General features: G+C 52.7%; 2 protein-coding genes across 2 annotated transcripts; both read left to right on the top strand.

Moving 5' to 3' along the window:
- Positions 1 to 2,148: 2,148 nt before the first annotated feature.
- PPP2CB (protein phosphatase 2 catalytic subunit beta) lies at positions 2,149 to 10,655 on the top strand. Its single transcript, XM_056489894.1, has 7 exons — positions 2,149 to 2,396; positions 6,740 to 6,949; positions 7,172 to 7,345; positions 7,570 to 7,659; positions 8,286 to 8,447; positions 9,270 to 9,388; positions 9,880 to 10,655. The coding sequence occupies exons 1-7, from the start codon at positions 2,295 to 2,297 to the stop codon at positions 9,950 to 9,952; spliced, it is 930 nt and encodes a 309-aa protein (XP_056345869.1). The 5' UTR covers positions 2,149 to 2,294; the 3' UTR covers positions 9,953 to 10,655.
- A 57-nt stretch (positions 10,656 to 10,712) lies between these two features.
- On the top strand, positions 10,713 to 15,209 carry GSR (glutathione-disulfide reductase). The gene is made up of 13 exons (XM_056489884.1): positions 10,713 to 10,881; positions 11,599 to 11,625; positions 11,872 to 11,960; positions 12,426 to 12,495; positions 12,644 to 12,791; positions 12,908 to 12,962; positions 13,039 to 13,138; positions 13,553 to 13,639; positions 13,817 to 13,978; positions 14,183 to 14,294; positions 14,367 to 14,498; positions 14,612 to 14,745; positions 14,889 to 15,209. The coding sequence occupies exons 1-13, from the start codon at positions 10,753 to 10,755 to the stop codon at positions 15,036 to 15,038; spliced, it is 1,395 nt and encodes a 464-aa protein (XP_056345859.1). The 5' UTR covers positions 10,713 to 10,752; the 3' UTR covers positions 15,039 to 15,209.
- The last annotated feature ends 24 nt before the right edge of the window (positions 15,210 to 15,233 follow it).

The following is a 15,233-nucleotide window of genomic DNA, read 5'->3' as shown; positions in this document are numbered from 1 at the left end:
AGTTACTGTTTTTTATTTTATTTATTCTCTGTGGGGGTGGTTTGTCCCCTCTCTAAAACACGGGAATCCAGCAATCTTTGGGAGGCAAGCAGTGGATAAGCCCAGGCAATACCTTCCATAGGCAGTGTAGTAATTTTTTCTGCTTCTGTTTCTCCTGTGTTTTGTATCACACCCTAAAAAGCCAAGTTTCAGTGGAAAAATCACAAGAATAAGAAAGCAAGGCACCCCATGGGGGGGTTAATGTTACACAGCCAACATTAATGTATTTTTTAATAAAGTGGCCTTTTATGCCACTTTACCAGCATTGCCTTTTTAGAAGGTTCTAGCACAGAACTGATGAGATTTTAGAGAAGGTGGTGGAAAAATCCTGCCTTCATTAATTCCCTCTCAGTGAGGCTTGTCAGTTTTCCCTGCCAGGGAGCCTGATGAATGTCCCCCACTGCTGCCGGGAGATTCCGCAGGCTCTGCCCCTGCCACTCCTTTGCAGGAAAATCCACAGCTCATCCCAAGAGCTCCCTCTTTCCAATAAACCACGTCGGTGTTGCTCTGAGGATGGGCCTGGCTCTGGCTGCACAGCTGCAGGTGTGAGGTTTTGCCTGTCCTTCGCTGAGCACCTGCCATCAGATCCATTCCTCAGAAACCTCTTTATTTCTGACGAGGAGCCAAGAGAAATATCTCAGCTCGATATTTCCATTTAAGCTTTGACCATTAAACATTTTAATGCTGGCAAGGAATCAGTAAATAGAAACTTATCACCAAAGCATGTGTGTCCATATATCCGTACTTGGTTTCCTTGAATTAAATCATGAGGAAACCTCCAAAAATTCAAAGAAGGAATAAAAGCTGCCCAGCATTTAATGCTGACCTCCTGAGGCTCAAGATGCCCTTTTTTGGGTTGTTTTGGATAAGCCAGGGATGATTTTTATGGGGGGTGCTGCTCTCCCGTATGCTCCTAAAGGCACAGAGTGCCTGCTGTCCTTGGGAAGCTCCGGGCTGGGAAGATTTATTGTCCACTGCCATAAGGCAGGATTTGCCTTATCCCATGGCCATTCTCTGCTGCACTGTCACAGACATGGGCAATATGGTTAAAAACGGTCTTCTGGAAAACAAATGAGCAAATAAAACATCCAGAGGAGTGTGAACAGTTCCTGCCAGCTGTCTTTCCTGGGAACTGGAATGGTGAGGATTGTCATCGAGACAGTAGCTAAAAAGTTGTATTTTATATAAATTGCTCTCTTTTACTTTGCTAGCTTTATTTTTAGTTAGAAAATTCCCTTCAGGAAGGTGATGTTTTGAATCCTTTAATTCTTCCCTCGCTTCAGGGTGAAGTCCTTAAGTCTGTCTGTTTTACCCAGCGGAGATTAAGGGAACTGTGACCGGCCTCAATGTTCCTCGTAGGACAGCCTAAGTCTCAGCAAACCTCAGCCTTCCCATCTGACGTGGAAAAACAAACCACAGAGACTTGATCTATCTTATCCTGATAAAAATCCCGGGAAAGTTTCCCCTCAGGGTCTGCTAAAGTCCCATCCTTGCTGCCTGGGCTGGGCACTCCAGGTTGTAGCAGTGTCATAGCCTCAGTTCTTACATCACTGTCACGATATTACTACTATTGGGTATAGGGGAGGCAGCAGAACAAGTCCAAATGAGATAAATAAAGAGCACTGGGTAAAAATCTGTGCACGTCTGTCAGAGTTTGAAGCTGAGGGCAAGATGAATAGAGTGCCAGATTGTAAGCAGATGTATTAATTTTTACTGCTTATAGTCACTAATCATGTGTCATATTTGGTACATGCTCCAGTTTTGAGTATTGCTCCACAATATTTCACGGGAATACGGTGCAAGTGATTAATAACGAGCATCTACTGAAAGGCAGACAGGGATTGTTACATTTGCGCACAGCGGGCGCAAAACCGCGTGATTTTATCCTTTTCCCTTAGAGAGAAGGGAGCATTTCATTCATTTTCCTTGGAGAGAAGCGCGCAGGTTGTGTCAGGCGGCTCTGGGCTGGGTCTGACACAAGCCAGCGGAGCCGCCATGGCCTCACGCAGCCGTGAGGGGAGAGGGCGGGGCCGGCGGGAGGGGCGGGGCTCTGAGGCAGGCGACGCGCGCCGGAAGCGTCCGTGCGCGCCGCACGCGGTTGTGGGCGTGGCCGGAAGTGCGCAGCAGCCGCGGCAGGCGGGGGGCGCCGCCATTACGCGGAGCGGAGCAGACCCAGCGGGCCGCGCGTCCCCGGCCGCCGCCGGCACCCACAGGCGGGCCCGGGCCTCGGGGGGCCCGCCCGGCCCCCCCCCGCCATGGAGGAGAAGGGCTTCGCCAAGGAGCTGGACCAGTGGATCGAGCAGCTGAACGAGTGTCGGCAGCTGAGCGAGAGCCAGGTCCGCAGCCTCTGCGAGAAGGTGAGTGCGGGGCCCGGACGTTGGGAGGGCGGCATGGTGCCTGTGGGATATGCGGCGTTGGGAGACAGGCCTGCGGCCGGGGGATATCGGGCACTGGGAGGCGGGGTGGTGCCTGTGGGATACCGGGCGTGGGGAGGGCGGGGTGGTGCCTGTGGGATACCGAGTTCTGGGAGACAGAGGCGCGGCCGGTGGGATATCGGGCGCTGGGAGGGCGGGTGGTGCGTGTGGGATATTTGGCGTTGGGAGAGCGGCTGTGCCCGCGGGTTTTGGGAGAGCAGGATGGTGCCTGTGGGATATCCGGCGCTGAATGACTGGGGTGGTTTCTGTGAGATTGGACACGGAGTGACCCGGTTGCTGCCTCTGGAGCATCCAGCACTGGCAGAGCGGGGTGGTGCCTGTGGGGTGTCCGACATCCTGGTGTCCTGCACAACATGGAGGAGCCACACGCTGAAAAAATGAACCCCAAGTCAGTGAGGAAACCCTCTGACTTCCGAGGTGGGATCTCGGGAAGCAGAGGGGGCAGAGGTGAGACCCAAACAGGCTCACAGCCTGCTGAGGGGGACCAAAATAGAAAGAGGAATGGTCGGATAAAGGACACGGTCTGCTATTCTGGACTGTGGTCTGGATAGGCCTTGGCAAATGCCTGCTGGGATTTGTTTAGCAGAGACTGGCAAGAGCCTTTTTTTCCCGTCGGGAGAAAGGTCCTTAGACTGTGCTGGGTGTTGTCTGAGCAGTCCAAAGGCTCTTTGTGAACACTCCCTCAGCACTGCTGTCTGTGACCAAGGGAAGATTTTCCTTGGCATGTACTTCCAGCAGTGATCCTGACATCTCCCTAACCCCCACACAGCTTCTGTTTTCTTCCCCCCTTTTCATTATTTTTTTAATCCCCTGCCGGGCCTATCCATTTGTTTAGTGGCTGTTTCTCCAGAGGTCTGTCAGTTGTTTGGGAGCTGTGGCTGTTTGGGAAGCTGGAGTTGTGGCTGCTGTGTTTTGGGAAGCTGGAGAATGATGCCAGCAGATTGTGGCTGAACACACAGGAAGTAGGGAGAAGCTGAATAGGAAAGCTCAGCTGGAGGTGGGGAGGGTGTTTGTCCTTCAGGAGGCAGGTGACAGGTAGGTGTGTCATCTGTCACAGCACCTCGTTCTTCCAGGCTGCTGGAAACTGATGGAAACGACTGGGGCATGAAGGAAACACTGTGCTCTGCACTAACTTGGCTTGTTTAAGTTTTGGGGAGTGGTTCTGTCACCCAGGAGAGGAGCTTACAAAAACCTCTGGGTGTGCAGCCCTGCCACAAAGCTGGTTTAGTTGGTTTCCTTGAAGTTATATTTGGAGAATTCCTTTTCTCTGGAACACTTCTTAGCACTCCTGTTTTTGGGGCTGATTTCAAAGAGGCCCAGCACATTAGTACCTTTTGCATCAGGTTTCAGTTTGTGGAATAACTCAGTACTAAAACAAAAAATCAAGATGAAGTGGGGAAAAAAAAGCCAAACCAGCAAAACCCCAGAGTTGTCTGTGTGGGTCATTCTTGATTTTAGGTACTGGCGTAGTGGACAGTGATGAGGGAAGGATTGGACACAGTGAGGGTGTGCCTAGTGATTCTGCACTCTTAAAACAGGTGTTGCAATTTGCACCTGTGGAAGAGCCATTCTGTCCTCCCCTGCCCAGTGACAACATCTAGGCAGCTGATCAGCCCCATGTGGTTCCTGCAGGTGGTGGAGGTGCTGTTTCTCTGTGGTAACGTTGTTCCCATTCTGTTGGTGTTTAAAATGCAAGCTAGCTCGAATCTGGCAGAATTTCTGAGGCTGATAGAAGGGTTGATTCTGATCCCTGCTGGAGCTTGCACGTTTGGGGGGCAGGTGAGGGAGATGAGGGCCATCCTGCTTAATGCAGGCAAAAGGCTTTTTCACAAAGATGATGAAATGGGCTATGAAGGAAGGCAAGGAAAAGGCTGTCTCCTGAATTAAACGAGCAGCCATCCACGACCATCTCTCTCATTGTAGCTTCTCTTTCCCCTCCTTGTTCTTTGGAGGTGTAAGAGGGGCCACAGTCCCATTGCATGAAATTCCCATGTTGTGTCGTGGCTGGAAATGTTGTATCTCTCTGGTGATGCTCATCCTGGGAGGTGCTGGTTCAGGTGCCTCTGGGAGGACCTGGGCACCTTGGCAGAGGCTCTGGAGTGTCCACTGCTGCCTTATTCCTGAAGGGTGAGACAGCTCCATCCCTGCCATCCCTCTGGCTTTCATCTCAGTTGGCTGCTTCTCGTTCCAGCGAGCTCCCTGAGGTTTGATATCCTCAGCCCACTTGTTGGTACGATAGTTTGCTCTGTGGCACTTTGAAGGTTCAGGTGAAGTTTGATCCCAAACTCTGTGCCTGGCTTCAGATTCCCAGAGAACGAGCTTCTATGGGTCAGACCCAGCTGAGGCAATGAATCTTCCAGAAGGAGTGGAGTTGCTCCTCTCTCCAAGTCTTCAAAAGCAAATAGGCTGCTCTTCAAAGGCTCTTTGAGCGCAGACATGGCAGCCATTGCCTTGGTTTATTTAATACAGGGGAGGTTTATTTAATAAAAACAACTAAAAGCTGCTGCTTTTTATCCTGACCTGGATATGGTTTTCATCCATCGCAAGTGGGACAGATGCACAGGAAGCTGATACCATTAGTCACTGTTTTCTGCAACAAAGGTAGCTAAATTTTGACTTTTTAGTCATAGTTATTTATTAGCCTCCTGGATTAAGTAAGTGCTGATGATGCCAGGCAGCCTGCTTGCATCAGAGGTTTTTATTTTTGCTTTGTAATAGTGCTTTTTATTTTAAGTCACTTGATTCCAGTGTTCACACTGCAGGCAGATGCACTGGTTAGTCACTGCTTTTCTGGGGTGTTTTTATTGATGCTGGAGATTCTCAAAATCTTGTTCTGCATTAGAAAATCATCACGTGAGGGCAGACTGGGACTCGCGAGCCTGATCCAAACCAGCTCTGCAGAGTTAAAATGACAGAGTGGATCTGTCCACGTGCACAGATGAGTGTCCACAGGGCGAGCTAAAACGGGCTGCAGGGCAACAGCTGGTTGGCAGCGAGAGGAGCTGCTCCTCGTCACCTGCCAGCTCCTCCTTCCTCATCAGGGGAAACTTCTGGATTCTCCTGGCACCAACACTGCAGCCCTGGGCTGCCCCCCCTTCCCAGGGTAGGTTTAAAGTGAGCGTGGTCGCCCTGTTCCTGTGGAAAAGGAGCCCTGCCGAGCTCCAGCTTGGAACAAACCCCTGCCTGTTGCTTTGTGCAACAGTCAGAACACACGGAGCAGCTGTTTTGTGGGTTTATATTTGTCTCTCCCAGAGGGTGGAAGCTCTCAGAAGGCGCTATAAATGCTTTTAAAGATGTGTGAGCAGAATTTGAGTGCTACTACCACACTCGAATACAACATGTTCAGCAGTTCCCAGTCATGCTGGAAGTGCAAGGCAGAGCCCATGTCATCAGGTCCATGGGGAGGATGTGACTTTAAGGATCCCTCGGGTTAGGTTATGTGCAACGAGCTTACTGGATGCAGTCCAAGCTGTCCAAACTGCATGGGGTTTAGTTATTCCTTCCAAATCCATGTTTTTCCTGAAAGAGGCAAGGCAGCAAACATTGGAATGGGAGTGCAGGCATTCTCAGGGTATCCTTGGGAAGCAGCTCCCTTCTGGCAGCACAGGATGAGTTTTAGCTCAGCCTGAGCTAAGGGATATGGCAGGGAATACCCAATTCATCACCTGCTGGTGACTGCTCCATGTTGGTGATCTTCCAGCCCTTTTGTTTGGATCAGATGGAGCCATTCCGTGGGTGTTCCCTGTGCCTCAGATGTGCCTGGAGCGCTGATCAGCATCAGTCAGTGAGCTGGAGGCAGCACAGCAAACCTGGTATTTGATAAGGATAATAAGGTGATGCAGATAGGCTACATTGCATGGTTGTAATTAGCAGAGGAACTGCTGGGTGTGGAAGAAGAGATGACTAAATCCAGGGATACCATCCCTCCATCTGTGGTCGTTTTGTTGCCAGCTGGGTACAGCCAGGGAAGCTGGCTGTGGCTCCGTATGCTCCAATTGCCTCTGTCTTTGCTTTCCAGTTGTATGTGACTTGCCTGTAGAAGTTGCTAAACTGTTGTGCTTGGAAGAGGGTTGGAATTCTGGCAGACAGAATGTGCCCTGGGCAAGGGAATGTGGCCTCGCTGTAGTAAAACTGCTCATCTCCGTGCACTGGGATTTGGGAAGCACCTCTTGTCTGTGCTCCAAACTGTTTTTCCAGTGGGAATGGAGCACCTGTTTCTGGAGGAGCTCCCTACCTTTTTGTCCTACATGTGTTTTCTTTGCCAGGCTAAAGAAATCCTTACAAAGGAATCCAATGTGCAAGAGGTACGCTGCCCCGTCACCGTCTGCGGGGATGTGCACGGGCAGTTCCACGACCTCATGGAACTCTTCAGGATCGGTGGGAAGTCTCCAGACACAAACTACCTGTTCATGGGAGACTATGTGGACAGAGGCTATTACTCGGTGGAGACAGTGACTCTCCTGGTGGCGTTGAAGGTATGGCTTGAGAGATTCGGGGTGAAACCTGGGAGCTGGGAACCGTTTTCTCCAGGACAATTTCCTCCTCCTGCTGACACTGCCGTTGGCTTGAGCGTAACGGGCGTAAATCGATCCGTGCCAGCAGGCAGGTGCTGGGAGCAGTGCTTGGCTGCTGCTTGGGAGATTCCATGGCTCTTTCTTTCCCTGCCTGTGCTGAGGGAGTGTGTTCTCCGCCCCCAGGTGCGGTACCCGGAGCGCATCACGATACTGAGGGGCAACCACGAGAGCCGGCAAATCACACAAGTCTACGGCTTCTACGACGAGTGCCTGCGCAAGTACGGCAACGCCAACGTCTGGAAGTACTTCACAGACCTGTTTGATTACCTGCCACTCACAGCTCTAGTAGACGGCCAGGTAAGTCTGGCAGAAGGAAAAGCCTCTCCTCACTGGATTTCTGCAGGCTGTGTTGTCTGACATCCACAGGAATGGTCCCAGACAAGCTCCTTTAACTTGTGCTCCGGGGGCGAGATGGCTGCAGTTGTGAATGAGTGTTAACAGAGTTAAACCCAGCTGGTTTGGGGATCATTCTTCCCTTAACGCTATGCACTTACTGGATTGCTCTTTTCTTTCTGGAACAGATATTCTGCCTCCATGGTGGCCTCTCTCCATCCATAGATACACTGGATCATATCAGGGCTCTGGACCGCCTGCAGGAAGTTCCACACGAGGTAATATGAAAGGAAATGCTTCAGAAGCTTAAATATCTGCTGGTGGAAAATTCAAATGTTTTCTCACATTGCAATCTATTTAAATACGTGGTTGCACACAAGGATTATGGCCTTTCCAGGAGCTAGAGCAGAGCATTTGGGCAGAACACACAAGTCAGTATGCTTTGATTACAGCAGCCTACATAAGGAGAGCTGTGGGGGTTTCACAGCTGTTTTTCCCAGAATCGTGGGATTTTTGGGCTTTTAGTCTGACTCAAAGAGCAGGATTTGGCAGGGGAGAGTGTTTACTATCTTCAGCCTCATCACAGACGTGTTTGTGAACTGACAACCACCATGTGAAGCCACACTGTGACACCATCCTTCCTCCCCAGCCAGCCCAGCCTTCTGTGGTGTTTCACCTTGTTACAGCTCCCTGGAGCCTGCAGTCTGGACTGAAAACCCACGCTTGGAGCTCCTGGGGCAGCTGGAAGTTGTGCTGGGAGTGGCTGGGGCTCGCAGATGTGTGTTCAGTAAACTCCTCACGTGCCTTGCACTGAGAACAACCTGCTGGCAATCTTGCTACTGTAAATAAAAGGTATTTAGGCATCTTGCCTTAATCTAACAAAGAACTCATAATCTTTCCCCAGGGTCCGATGTGTGATCTGTTGTGGTCGGATCCGGATGACCGCGGCGGCTGGGGCATTTCTCCACGTGGTGCTGGCTACACCTTTGGGCAGGATATTTCTGAAACCTTTAACCACGCCAATGGTCTCACACTGGTCTCCCGTGCTCACCAGCTGGTCATGGAGGTAGGGCAGGCACTCTGCTAGCCAGGACTAACAAAACAGGGGCCCGTGGGGGTCTCCTCTGGGACACCTTCCACTCACAAGTGTGTTGGCACCTAAATCTTACGCAGGTCAGTACCAAGGAGAGGCTTTAGTCATGTGAAAACAACAACATAAAATGACATACTTTGACCTGCAGCCTAAGTAAGGGGATGTTCTGCCCTTTCCAAGCAAATCTCCCCCTTCAGGTCAATTGCCAAAGGGGCTGTGTCACGCCCCGTTTGTGGCAGGAATAATTTTCTTACGTGCTGGCTTGCTCTTGCTTTGGCTGCTGCTACGTCCGACAGCCTGTGCCACAGTGCTCGGCAGTCAGGTGTGACGGGGATTATGCCATTTTCGGCTGTCGGCAGGCTATTCTTGGATGTCTTGCTGGAAAAATGCCAGGTGGGTCAATGGAGCAGATGTATTTTTAAAATCTAGTGCAGGTAGATCCCTTAAGCAGAACTGTGTGTCAGAAGTCACTGGCATCCAGCAGGCAAATTGTCACCTGTGGTGCATGAAAGCCGAAGGCATCCCTGAAAAATCCCAAGGCTTTTTACTGGTACAGTCCATAATTTACAAGTGAGAAGTGGATGATCTCTAGGCTGCTCAAAGCTCGTTTTGCCAGGTACCTGCTGCTGCTTCTTGTGGTAAAGCACGTATTTTGAAATGAAGCTAAGTCAGTTGGAAATACTTCAAGAAATCTCCAGTTTCACAAGTGCCTCAGAGAGTTTCAGGCCTGAAGAGGAACTTTGGACAGGCTGAGGTTTAACAGAGACCTTTTCTTTTTCTCTCTCTCCCTGGCAGGGTTACAACTGGTGCCATGACCGGAATGTGGTTACCATCTTCAGTGCCCCCAATTACTGCTACCGCTGTGGGAACCAGGCTGCTATCATGGAACTAGATGACACTTTAAAATATTCCTTGTGAGTATCCTGGTTTGGGCTGGGCTCTCTTCATAACCACTCTGTGAGGAATGGCTGATGACTCCCAAAAGGGTTCTTCCATGAAAAGCCAGCTCAGACCACTCTGGAATTAAATGTGTGCTCTGCCTTAAAAGAAGCAATGAGTTGGAGCTTTTGCACTTCAATCTTTTGATTGCCTAAACTTGATGGAAAGAGTAAAAACCCCTGGATTTATGTATTTGTTCTCATCTTTGATAGCACTGATCTTTGTAAGATGGGGGAAAGGGTCTGAATTGTGCTTTCAGCTGCTCCCATGAGAAAGTGGTGACAAGCTGCTGGGTCACTCTGAGTTTTAACTCCCATTAATTCTTGTTCTGGGGCTTGGAATGTTTTGTGTGGAAGCAGCTGGGGTGAGTAGAGCGCTAGCAGCAGGAGAACAAGCCCAATATTTATCGTGGCACTGGAAAGTGACTTGTGGAGGAGGGTAAGTGATCCCTTTTTCTCTCCTGCAGCCTCCAGTTTGACCCAGCACCTCGTCGTGGAGAGCCTCATGTTACCCGTCGTACCCCAGACTACTTCCTATAAACCTCTCCCAGCCTTTGTAGAAGGAAGTACACCTGGCATTTTAAAAAAAGCAACAATATTTACACGTTTCTGTAAGAAATCAGGGTTCGTCTCAACTGAAATCCCCATCATGGACCAAAATGTGCCATACAGAGGACGAAGAGCATTTAGCACAACTTGAGACTGAATTCCTTACGACACACTCTCTCTCTCCCATGCCCATCAGCCCGAAAGTCAGTTTGCCTGCTGTATTCGTAGTCATTGTTTTCTTTCTGGACTGTTCAGAGAGGAAAAGGTAACTCTTTAACAACACTTCATCTCCTCTGACGCTTCTTTGTACATTTTTAGTTCTAGTGTTTAACTGGCATGAAGTAGAGTTTGTTTTCCAGGGAAGTGCACACTAACTTCATCCCCCACCACTCTTTATTTTATTGGAAAGACCGCTCAACTTAACTGGAGAAAGGAAGTGATTCCTGCTTGGGAGTACGTTGTCATAACCCAGATAAAAGCGTTCCCTTTTTAGCTCTATTCCCGTTCTGTGCTGGTCCTGCCCCTTTTTATTTTTTTTTATTTTTTCTTTTTTTTTGGTTTGTTTGTTTTGGGCTATTTTGTTTTCCGTTTTATTATTCCCCCCACCTCCCTCCCCTCTGTATATTTGTCCTGGAAGTGCTTGCAATCCTCCTCGCTGTACCCGAACCAATAAACTCGCCGTTGTCAGCCCCAACACGTGGTGTGGTGCCGGGGGCGGGCCCGGGGCGGGGCGGCGGGGCCGGGCCGAGCGCGGAGCGATCCCGGAGCGATCCCGGAGCGATCCCGGAGCGATGGCGGCGGCCGCCTACGAGCTGCTGGTGCTGGGCGGCGGCTCCGGGGGGCTGGCGGGGGCCCGCCGGGCGGCCGAGCTCGGCGCTCGGGTGGCGCTGGTGGAGCCGCGGCGCCTCGGCGGCACCTGCGTGAGTCCCTGCGGGCGGGGCGGGACGGGGAGGGACGGGGCCGGTGTGCCCATGCTGGCCCCGGGGGGGGTTGTGGTGCGGGCAGCCGGCGAGAAGGAATCGCCCTGCTGGTGTCCGAGCGCTGTGCAGGGAGCTGCCGTGTCAGGCTGAAGCAGGACGGATCGCAGTCCCTCATCTCCACCAGCTGCTTCCCGGCCATTTCCAAGCCGTTTTCAGGAAGGTGACAGGATGCCGGTGGATCCTGGATCTGTGTAGCACAACTGCAAGGCGGTAAAACAGAACTCAAGAGCACGGTGAGCTGGTAACAAGCCAAAAAACAAACTGATTCCCCAAACAAGAGGGGGACAGGCTCTAGTTTTATGCCCTAACGTGTTCTGTTGGAAAAATTACCATATTCCCAGAAGTGCAGGCTACAGATAGCAAACACCTTTCTCCTAGTAAATATTTTTTAAGAGTATCAATGGAAAAAAACCCCTGTGTTTAAAGGCTCCACCTTCCATATTCTCTTTCAAGGAAGTGAAGGAAAACGGGCAGACCGCAAGACCTTGAGCCTGCTGAGGCGGTTACACCCCTGTTTTGCCAGGAACCCGTAATCCTGCCTTTGTTTTCCTGAGCAGAGAGCCGAGATGCAGTGCCAGCCTGATGTGGGATGCTCTCTGGAGCATTGCCTTTGGAAAAGTAGGCCTTGACACTGAGACTTGCTCTTATTCCCCCCAGGTCAATGTTGGGTGCGTGCCAAAGAAGGTAAGGCTGTTCTGCCACCTGCCCTGGTGGCGTGGGCTGGGTCTGGTGTGGGTGCCTGCCAAATTCTAGGGTGGTGCTGGCACAGGGTGTGGGGAGGAAGCAGTGCCTTGGAGGCTATTGAGCCATCAGGATGCTGCAGGCACTTCTGTGTCCCGTGGGTGCTCTGGGCAAAGGTGAGGAATCAGGAAGCCTGGCTGGGGTTTCCCAAGCACTCTTCCCGAGCCAACCTGAAGTTTGTGTGGGCAGGTGATGTGGAACACAGCAGTCCATGCAGAGTTTGTCCACGATCACGCTGACTATGGCTTTGAAACACCGGGTGTCAAGTTCAACTGGAGGTAAGAATGGAAAGGAGCAGTTGGAAACCTGCTACTTCCAGTGAGTGCCCCATGGGGAGCAGCCCATTGTCCACTTCAGAGGGGTCCCTGCCCACTTCCAGGCTCCCATGGGCTGTGCAGAGCTGGTTACAGGGCCAGCATTGCTGCTGTGTTCTGGACAGCAGGGTGCCAAACTGCCTGTGGAAAGAGACTCTGGAAAGACAAACACAGGGAAGGCAGGCACAGAAATCCTGCTTTGGTGGGGAAAGGGTCACAGGGAGCCATTTTGTTTTGTGGCATGGCTGCCACGTGCCAGAGGGGTTGAGTTCACAGAACCATTAAGGTTGGAAAAGCCTCTGAGATCATCAAGTTTAACCTTTGACCGACTACCAGCTTGTGAACTGGACCATGGCACCGAGTGCCACATTCTTGCTGAGCTCAGAGGTTCATCTGCAGGCAGTGATGGTGTTCCCTGCTCTGTTCCAGGACCATCAAAGAGAAGCGTGACGCCTACGTGCGGCGCCTCAATGACATCTACGAGAGCAACGTTAAGAAGGTGAGCGTGGGATGTGTTTATCCTGCAATCTGAGCAGCAAAAGCGATTGATTTTTGGCCACTTTTCCAGCCTTAATAGGTGTCCTCCAACTGTGGAAGCCCTGGCTCCCACACATCCTGCTGTTGACTCCATAACTGTTATCCCCCAGGCTCACATTGACATCATCCGGGGCTATGGCAAGTTCACCTCTGATCCCGAGCCAACCATCGAGGTGGATGGGAAAAAGTACACGGCTCCTCACATCATTATAGCCACGGGCGGGCGCCCGGCTGTCCCTTCTGACAGCGAGATTCCTGGTGAGCCTGATGGAATTCCCCAGGCTCCCAGCCCGGAGAGAGGCCTGCCAAAGCAAAGCAGGCTTTGGGAGGGGAAGGGGACAGGTGAAGGGTGCGAAAGGGTCTCTGCTTTGCAGGTGCCAGTCTGGGGATGACCAGTGACGGCTTCTTCGAGCTGGAGGAGCTGCCCAGGTAAAGTGGGGTTCATGCCCCTCAGCCAGCAGCACCAGCTCCAGGTGCTGCACACGGCATTGTCGCTTCCCCGCAGGCGCAGCGTCGTTGTTGGGGCCGGCTACATCGCTGTGGAGATCGTGGGGATCCTCTCCACGCTCGGCTCCAAGTCATCCCTGCTCATCCGCCACGACAAGGTGCTACCACCGCCTGTCCCCTGTCACTTCCTAGCCTGCCAGGGTTTCCTGCTTGTCAGTTCCTGGTAAAGGAGGGTCTGAGTTGGCACGGGAATAGTGATGCAGGGCATGGTGGCATGGGAGCCATGGAGAGGCTGGGGGGGACGTGTTTCACAGCCCCCACCCCTGTGCCTGGCGCTTCTGCAGCCGTGCGTGCCACCACATCCGTTCCCTTGAGCTTTATTTCAAGTCACGACTTGAAATGAGGAAGAAAGGAAAAGAAAATAATGCAGAAACACACAGAGGAGTGTGTTAACCAGAAGCACCCCAGACCTCTTGGGTTCCAGGAGCAGGGAGGTGCTGGTGGAGGGGCTGCCAGGTGGTGCCTTTGCCCGCAGACCCTCATCTAACAGGGTTGGGGCGATCCTTGCCCAGGTCCTGCGAACCTTTGACTCCCTGATCAGCTCAAACTGCACCCAGGAGCTGGAGAACACCGGGGTGGATGTCTGGAAGCACACACAGGTGGGAAAGCACAGAGCAGCCCTGTGGCTTGTCTCATCCCTCCTGCAGAGGCAGGGCTGGGAGAAAGCTGCTGAGCCGTGTTTTTGGTGACATCCGTGCTTCTGCAGCATGGCTGCCGTCACTTGTTACAAGGCAAAAGCCACCTGCACCTTCTCCTGCTGCTCTTGCTCCCCTTAGGTCAAGAGGGTCACTAAGTCTTCGTGTGGGCTGCTGGATGTGACAGTGAGCTCGGCAGTGCCCGGCCACAAGCCGACGGAGGGGGTGATCCAGGACGTGGACTGCCTGATGTGGGCCGTGGGGCGGGAGCCCAACTCCGAGGGGCTGTGCCTGGACCAAGTGGTGAGATGGCAGTGCGCCCCTTCTGTGCTGGTGGGACGATGCCCACGGGTTTTTGGGGTTCCCTTGGGTCTCCAGAGCCTGTCATAGCATGGTGTTCCCACAACTTGCCCCCCCACCTGGGAACGCTGTGGCCACCAGCACAGTTGCCCCATGGGCTGTCCCGTCCCTCCTGGAGCAATATGTGGCTGCTGTTTGCCGTGGCAGGGCGTGCAGGTGGACCCCAATGGCCACGTGGTTGTGGATGAGTACCAGAACACCACCAGGAGAGGGATCTACGCCCTCGGGGATGTCTGTGGGAGAGCCCTCCTCACCCCAGGTACTGCCGGTGCCCCCTTCCCTGCACAGTGCCCCACGGTGCCGTGGCTCAGGCTCCTGTCCCTCCCTGCAGTGGCCATTGCAGCTGCCAGGAAGCTGGCCCACAGGCTCTTCGAGGGCAAGCAGGACTCCCGGCTGGACTACGAGAACATCCCCACGGTGGTTTTCAGCCACCCGCCCATCGGCACCGTGGGGCTCACTGAAGGTGGGGACTGAAGGGCTCGCAGCTGCTGCTTTGATTCCTCTGTTCCTTTGACTGCTCTGTTTAAATGCCCCCCGTGCATCCCTCTGACCCCTGTGCCGTGGTTTGTGCTGCAGAGGAGGCCGTGGCCCTGCATGGGAAGGACAATGTGAAGATCTACAACACATCCTTCACTCCCTTGTACTACGCTGTCACCCAGAGGAAGGTGAAGTGTGTCATGAAGCTGGTGTGCGCTGGCAAGGAGGAGAAGGTGAGCGGGGGGCACTGGGGACCATGGCTGGCTGTCCTCTCGTCCCCATGTGGCCAGCTCTTGGGCTGGGATCCAGCTCCCCCAGCACCAAGAGTTCACCCTGGATTCTGGCTCCCACCTGGCCTCTCCCTTCTTCTCCCAAGGTGGTGGGATTGCACATGCAAGGGCTGGGCTGTGACGAAATTCTGCAGGGCTTTGCTGTGGCCGTCAAAATGGGGGCCACCAAGGCCGACCTGGACAACACCGTTGCCATTCACCCCACTTCTGCCGAGGAGCTGGTGACACTGCGCTGAGGCTGCGGGCACTGACATCAGGGATGGCAGCTGCCACTGGGAAAAATGTTCCACGGGTTTCCAAAAGTGCCTTACTGCTGGGGGCGTGCCTGGAGGGGGGGTCTGTGACTTTGGTGTGACTTGGGGAGTAATTCTCATTGGAGTGGGAAGTAAACATGCTGATGCTGGCGAGTCTTTGCTTTTTGCTCTCTGGTG

The sequence above is a fragment of the Oenanthe melanoleuca genome, chromosome 4 (genome assembly GCF_029582105.1).
Source record: "Oenanthe melanoleuca isolate GR-GAL-2019-014 chromosome 4, OMel1.0, whole genome shotgun sequence".
Classification (NCBI taxonomy): Eukaryota; Metazoa; Chordata; class Aves; order Passeriformes; family Muscicapidae; genus Oenanthe; species Oenanthe melanoleuca.
Note: the sequence above shows the minus strand (reverse complement) of the source record. Positions and strands in the feature narration are given on the sequence as shown.

Coding starts and splice junctions, on each gene's coding strand:
- PPP2CB (XM_056489894.1), top strand. CDS start 2,295: ATGGAGGAGAAGGGCTTCGCCAAGGAGCTGGACCAGTGGATCGAGCAG. Junction 6,950..7,171: donor CTCTCCTGGTGGCGTTGAAG/GTATGGCTTGAG, acceptor CTCCGCCCCCAG/GTGCGGTACCCGGAGCGCAT. Junction 9,389..9,879: donor GACACTTTAAAATATTCCTT/GTGAGTATCCTG, acceptor TCTCTCCTGCAG/CCTCCAGTTTGACCCAGCAC.
- GSR (XM_056489884.1), top strand. CDS start 10,753: ATGGCGGCGGCCGCCTACGAGCTGCTGGTGCTGGGCGGCGGCTCCGGG. Junction 13,640..13,816: donor ATGTCTGGAAGCACACACAG/GTGGGAAAGCAC, acceptor TGCTCCCCTTAG/GTCAAGAGGGTCACTAAGTC. Junction 14,295..14,366: donor GAGAGCCCTCCTCACCCCAG/GTACTGCCGGTG, acceptor CCCTCCCTGCAG/TGGCCATTGCAGCTGCCAGG.